The 5631-nt window shown below is 41.5% G+C and overlaps 1 protein-coding gene across 1 annotated transcript; it reads right to left on the minus strand.

Annotated features, from left to right (window-relative positions):
- Nucleotides 1–790: 790 nt before the first annotated feature.
- LOC146551778 (interferon-inducible GTPase 5-like) lies at nt 791–5367 on the minus strand. Its single transcript, XM_085258274.1, has 3 exons — nt 5327–5367; nt 4215–4759; nt 791–1422 (listed from the first exon to the last, which is right to left on the minus strand). Exons 2-3 carry the CDS (start codon nt 4750–4752, stop codon nt 791–793), a joined length of 1170 nt encoding a protein of 389 aa, XP_085114400.1. The 5' UTR covers nt 4753–4759; nt 5327–5367.
- Nucleotides 5368–5631: the final 264 nt, after the last annotated feature.

Below are 5631 nucleotides of genomic sequence, written 5' to 3' on the forward strand. Positions count from 1 at the left end.
GATGTGGGCTTCATGGATAATTGGCAAACCTTCTGGAGGAAACCTGGTCTTGTTAGGAGAGACGGCATCCATCCCACTTTGGATGGAGCAGCTCTCATTTCTAGAAATATGGACAAATTTATTAAACCCCCCAAATTATGACTATCTAGAGTTGGGACCAGGAAGCAGAGCTGCAGTCTTACACACCTCTCTGCAGCTTCTCTCCTCCTGCTACGAGCTGTCACCAAGCAGAAACGGGAGCTGGAAGCATGTAAATATAATAATAACCACTTCAGCCAAACAGAGAGCCTGACGAGCCCAGTTGTAAGTAAGCTATTAAGACTTGACTGTACACTATTTTTATTTGATAACAGAGTTGACAAAATACATGAAGACGGTAGCAAGGCTAGACTACCTAGAATACAAAGGATCAAAAGAATAAACAACATTAAACATAAACAAAAACCAAATTACAAAAGGTAGTAAGAACACAATGCTTAACACATAGGAATCACTAAAATAAATAAATACCTGGAATTAGTAAACCTATCTCCAAACAACTAAACTCATAACTAAAACCAAAACAGAGGATGCTTAATATTAAACAAGAAGTCCAAAATTACAAGTACAAGCGTGACCAAATCCTTCAGGAAGAGTTCGCTAGTTCTGACAGCAAGCAGGTATGGCACACTTGAGCTGGCAGCAAATCGCTACAGGGATGATTAATCAAGACATCAACACTGATCAGCCATAGAAACATCAGTGAAACTATCGTTGTTATTTATCTATTTAGCAAAAATATTTAATTTCTTTACTTATTCACACTCAGAGCCCTTTCATAGACTTTCAGAGCATCCTCAGCAAGCGTGTCAAGGAAATAATTCAGAGCGGTGTAGGTTGAGCAAAAGGACAAGCTCATTCCTGCTGCGATTCCAAATACTGGAATCCATTTGGCTGCTTCCCCTGTTGCTTGTAATACAGTTGTCTGTGCAAAGGAGGTCAACACCTTCATAATTTGACCTTTATCTATTTCTTGTTTAGCCAGTGAGGATTTCATGACATCACACAGGTCAGAGTATGGCACACCTGTGTTGGCACCAAGTCTCTCCAGTGATGGTTTATCAAGATCAAACCCTTTTACATACTCTGTGACAACAGCAGCCATCATGCTGAGGTCAATCGTTGCATGAAGTAAAGGAATTGGAACACCTCCTGCAGCTGCAGACAGAGCAGCATAGTATTTTATTCTGGACTGAAAAGCTGCTTTCTTCTTGTTGATGATCTCCAAGCTGATGCTGGATGTGGCAAACAGCAGAGCATCTCTCTGGTGTTCAGGAAGTTCTTTGTCTAAGGTCTTTTGTAAGAGAGAGAAATCGTACAGGTGGGGCCCAAAGCTCGACACCAGGAAGACCTGTGGAGACTCTACCCCTTGTTTTTTAAGACCTGTAAATAAATCAGAAAAATGATTCAGAATATAATCTGTCCATGAAACAATGTTTACATTTATCTAAACCAAGGGGTAAAGCCGAGAGGTTAGCTTAAAAATATCTGATGACAGAAAGAAAGAATAGTGTGACGTTTATTTATAACAAATCATTTATTGTCTTTTTAGGAGAAGGGATAGCTCAGTAGGTAGAGTCGCTACCCCATGATCAGAAGGGTTGGGGGTTTGAATCCACTGAAAGGCTACCCTGAGGTAGCCCTGAACAAGATACCGTCTCTACACATTACAGTGGGGCAAAAAAGTATTTAGTCAGCCACCGATTGTGCAAGTTCCCCCACCTAAAATGATGACAGAGATCAGTAATTTGCACCAGAGGTACACTTCAACTGTGAGAGACAGAATGTGAAAAAAAAATCCATGAATCCACATGGTAGGATTTGTAAAGAATTTATTCGTAAATCAGGGTGGAAAATAAGTATTTGGTCAATAACAAAAATACAACTCAATACTTTGTAACATAACCTTTGTTGGCAATAACAGAGGTCAAACGTTTACTATAGGTCTTTACCAGGTTTGCACACACAGTAGCTGGTATTTTGGCCCATTCCTCCATGCAGATCTTCTCGAGAGCAGTGATGTTTTGGGGCTGTCGCCGAGCAACACGGACTTTCAACTCCCGCCACAGATTTTCTATGGGGTTGAGGTCTGGAGACTGGCTAGGCCACTCCAGGACTTTCAAATGCTTCTTACGGAGCCACTCCTTTGTTGCCCGGGCGGTGTGTTTTGGATCATTGTCATGTTGGAAGACCCAGCCTCGTTTCATCTTCAAAGTTCTCACTGATGGAAGGAGGTTTTGGCTCAAAATCTCACGATACATGGCCCCATTCATTCTCTCCTTAACACGGATCAGTCGTCCTGTCCCCTTGGCAGAAAAACAGCCCCATAGCATGATGTTTCCACCCCCATGCTTCACAGTAGGTATGGTGTTCTTGGGATGCAACTCAGTATTCTTCTTCCTCCAAACACGATGAGTTGAGTTTATACCAAAAAGTTCTACTTTGGTTTCATCTGACCACATGACATTCTCCCAATCCTCTGCTGTATCATCCATGTGCTCTCTGGCAAACTTCAGACGGGCCTGGACATGCACTGGCTTCAGCAGCGGAACACGTCTGGCACTGCGGGATTTGATTCCCTGCCGTTGTAGTGTGTTACTGATGGTGACCTTTGTTACTTTGGTCCCAGCTCTCTGCAGGTCATTCACCAGGTCCCCCCGTGTGGTTCTGGATCTTTGCTCACCGTTCTCATGATCATTTTGACCCCACGGGATGAGATCTTGCGTGGAGCCCCAGATCGAGGGAGATTATCAGTGGTCTTGTATGTCTTCCATTTTCTGATGATTGCTCCCACAGTTGATTTTTTTCACACCAAGCTGCTTGCCTATTGTAGATTCACTCTTCCCAGTCTGGTGCAGGTCTACAATACTTTTCCTGGTATCCTTCGAAAGCTCTTTGGTCTTGGCCATGGCGGAGTTTGGAGGCTGACTGTTTGAGGCTGTGGACAGGTGTCTTTTATACAGATGATGAGTTCAAACAGGTGCCATTCATACAGGTAACGAGTGGGGGACAGAAAAGCTTCTTATAGAAGAGTCAAAGGAGCTTGCAAAGAAAGGCGTCTGGACTTCTATAAGTTGCTTGAAGACGTTTCACCTCTCATCCGAGAAGCTTCTTCAGTTCTAAGGTCAAATGGTGGCCAAATGGTGCCCACTCACATCCTGGGCCATCTGACCTCAGGAATTTGCATGATAAGGTGGGGCCAGGTTTCACAATGAGCTCACCCGAAACTCTGGCTGATTGGGACCCACGCCCAGTTTCACACCTTGGCTCAGGCGATTAGAGGATCATCAGGGGGTCCTTTTGTCCCTCTGTGGGGGGGTTACTCCCACTAGGTTTATATCTGGGACTCTCCACCATTTGACCTTAGAACTGAAGAAGCTTCTCGGATGAGAGGTGAAACGTCTTCAAGCAACTTATAGAAGTCCAGACGCCTTTCTTTGCAAGCTCCTTTGACTACGATGACCTGGATGACTGAAAACGTTCACAGACTTCTTACAGAAGACGTTACAGGTCTGTGAGAGCCAGAGATTTTCCTTGTTTGAGGTGACCAAATACTTATTTTCCACCCTGATTTACGAATAAATTCTTTACAAATCCTACCATGTGAATTCATGGATTTTTTTTTCACATTCTGTCTCTCACAGTTGAAGTGTACCTCTGGTGCAAATTACTGACCTCTGTCATCATTTTAAGTGGGGGAACTTGCACAATCGGTGGCTGACTAAATACTTTTTTGCCCCACTGTATCTACAGTACCAATACCCACAGTACTATCTTACTTTTTCCATTATTTGTACTTATTTGTATTTTTGTATTTCCTTCATATATCTGTACCTGAGCTGAGGTGATGCAAAAATTTCCCTGTTGTGGGATCAATAAAGTCTAGTCTTGTCTTGTCTTGTCTTACACACTGCTCCCCGGGTGCTAGATTGCTGGCTGGCCACTGCTTCACTGAGTGAGTGGGTTAAATGCAGAGAGGGATTTTTCCAAGGGGATCAATAATCATTATTATTATTATTTAACATAACTATCATCTTCCAGCTGATTCATCACAAGTCACTGCAGCTCAATAAACCCTGAACTCATTCAAAGTTCAGATGTAAAAAAGAAGAAATCCAGTCTGCTTGTAAACCAGATCAAATTTAGTTAATCAGTTAATAAAAAGAGAAACTTACTTTGAATACAGTCTTCCCTGATCTGTGTAAGAGTCGTCTCTTTGTTGAAGTTTCTCTTTCTTCTCTCCGCATTTATATCGTTGTCAACCTTTGATCGAACATAGTAGAACTTTTTCTCCATCCTCTGAATCTCCTGAGCCAGTTTCACATCATTTTCTGTAAAGCGATCGGCTGAGATGATGATGAAGAAGTCAAACTTCTCAAATCCAACAAGCTTCAGGTACTTATCAGCTGGAAACTTGGTGGTGCCCATTCCAGGAAGATCCCAAGAAGTAACGCTAGGATATTTTGGATGAGGGTAAGATGTGATCTCTAGGGTGGTTTCTGTAACACCAGTAGGAGCAGCCCCCTCGTCATCATCTGTCAGGCCTCTGAAGGAATTAACAAAGCTGGATTTACCAGAACCAGTTTCTCCTGTGATGGCGATATTTAGTGGAATATTCTTTTGGTCTTCTAAAAGTTCTTTAATCTTTGAAACTGCTGTAGGAGTGTCATTGTTCTGCAGATCATTTCTGACTGAGGCACACAACATTTCCATGTTGATCCTTAAATAAAAGAAAAATACAATGACTGTATCAGTTTCAGTATTGCAGAAGCCTTTGAGGTCATACTATGGTGTGGTGCTCTGAAAGAACTAGTTTTTCAGCATCATTTTGAGACAGGATATTTCTTATTTTAGAGATTTTGCACAAATGGAAGAAACCGGTCCTACATATTTGTTTTATATGTGCATTGAAGGACATATCCTGGTCAAAAACAAAAGTCACAACTCAATTATGGACTGATTTATTACAACGTATAGGCTCAATAAAGGTAGATTTACTCGAGTCATATTCATATATGGTGAATATTATTCTGGAGGTATAAAGCGTTTTCTTTGTTCGTTCTTTAATTCCTCTCACATGTTTATTAATTTCAGAGGAACCAAATGGAGCCTCCAGGATAATCCCACAAACTGAAAAACACAGAACTATCATTTCATAATTGATTACACACCATGAGATCTCTGGATTTGAAATGATCACAAGTTAATGAAAAAGTGATTAAGTGTGACATAATCTCCCATTGTTAATATGTAAAAGTTCTAACAGAATATGGTTGCAGTTACTCACTGGAGTGTCTCCTTGCTGATGCGACCGCAGCTCAGATGATTCCTTCCTGTAAATTCAAATGGTCACAGGAAGAATAAACCTTTCACAAATCTTTTGACTGTTTTCTAACAGTCAGTTTTAAGTCAGCAAAAGTTTTAGCTTCCAGCTGTAATGGGCAGTCAAGATTAAACCAAAGATTGTTCTCTATGTTTGGTGTTTTTAGGGTGGAGTACAGGTTCTACCTGAAATACTACCTCAGACTTTTAAAAAGGAGGCGGAGCTGCTGTTTCTGTCTCATAAGATTTGAAATCACACGTATAGCTCTA

This window comes from Mchenga conophoros, linkage group LG19 (genome assembly GCF_057382185.1).
Source record: "Mchenga conophoros isolate Kocher_MC1m ecotype Shallow Benthic linkage group LG19, M_conophoros_male_GT1.1, whole genome shotgun sequence".
Lineage (NCBI taxonomy): Eukaryota > Metazoa > Chordata > Actinopteri > Cichliformes > Cichlidae > Mchenga > Mchenga conophoros.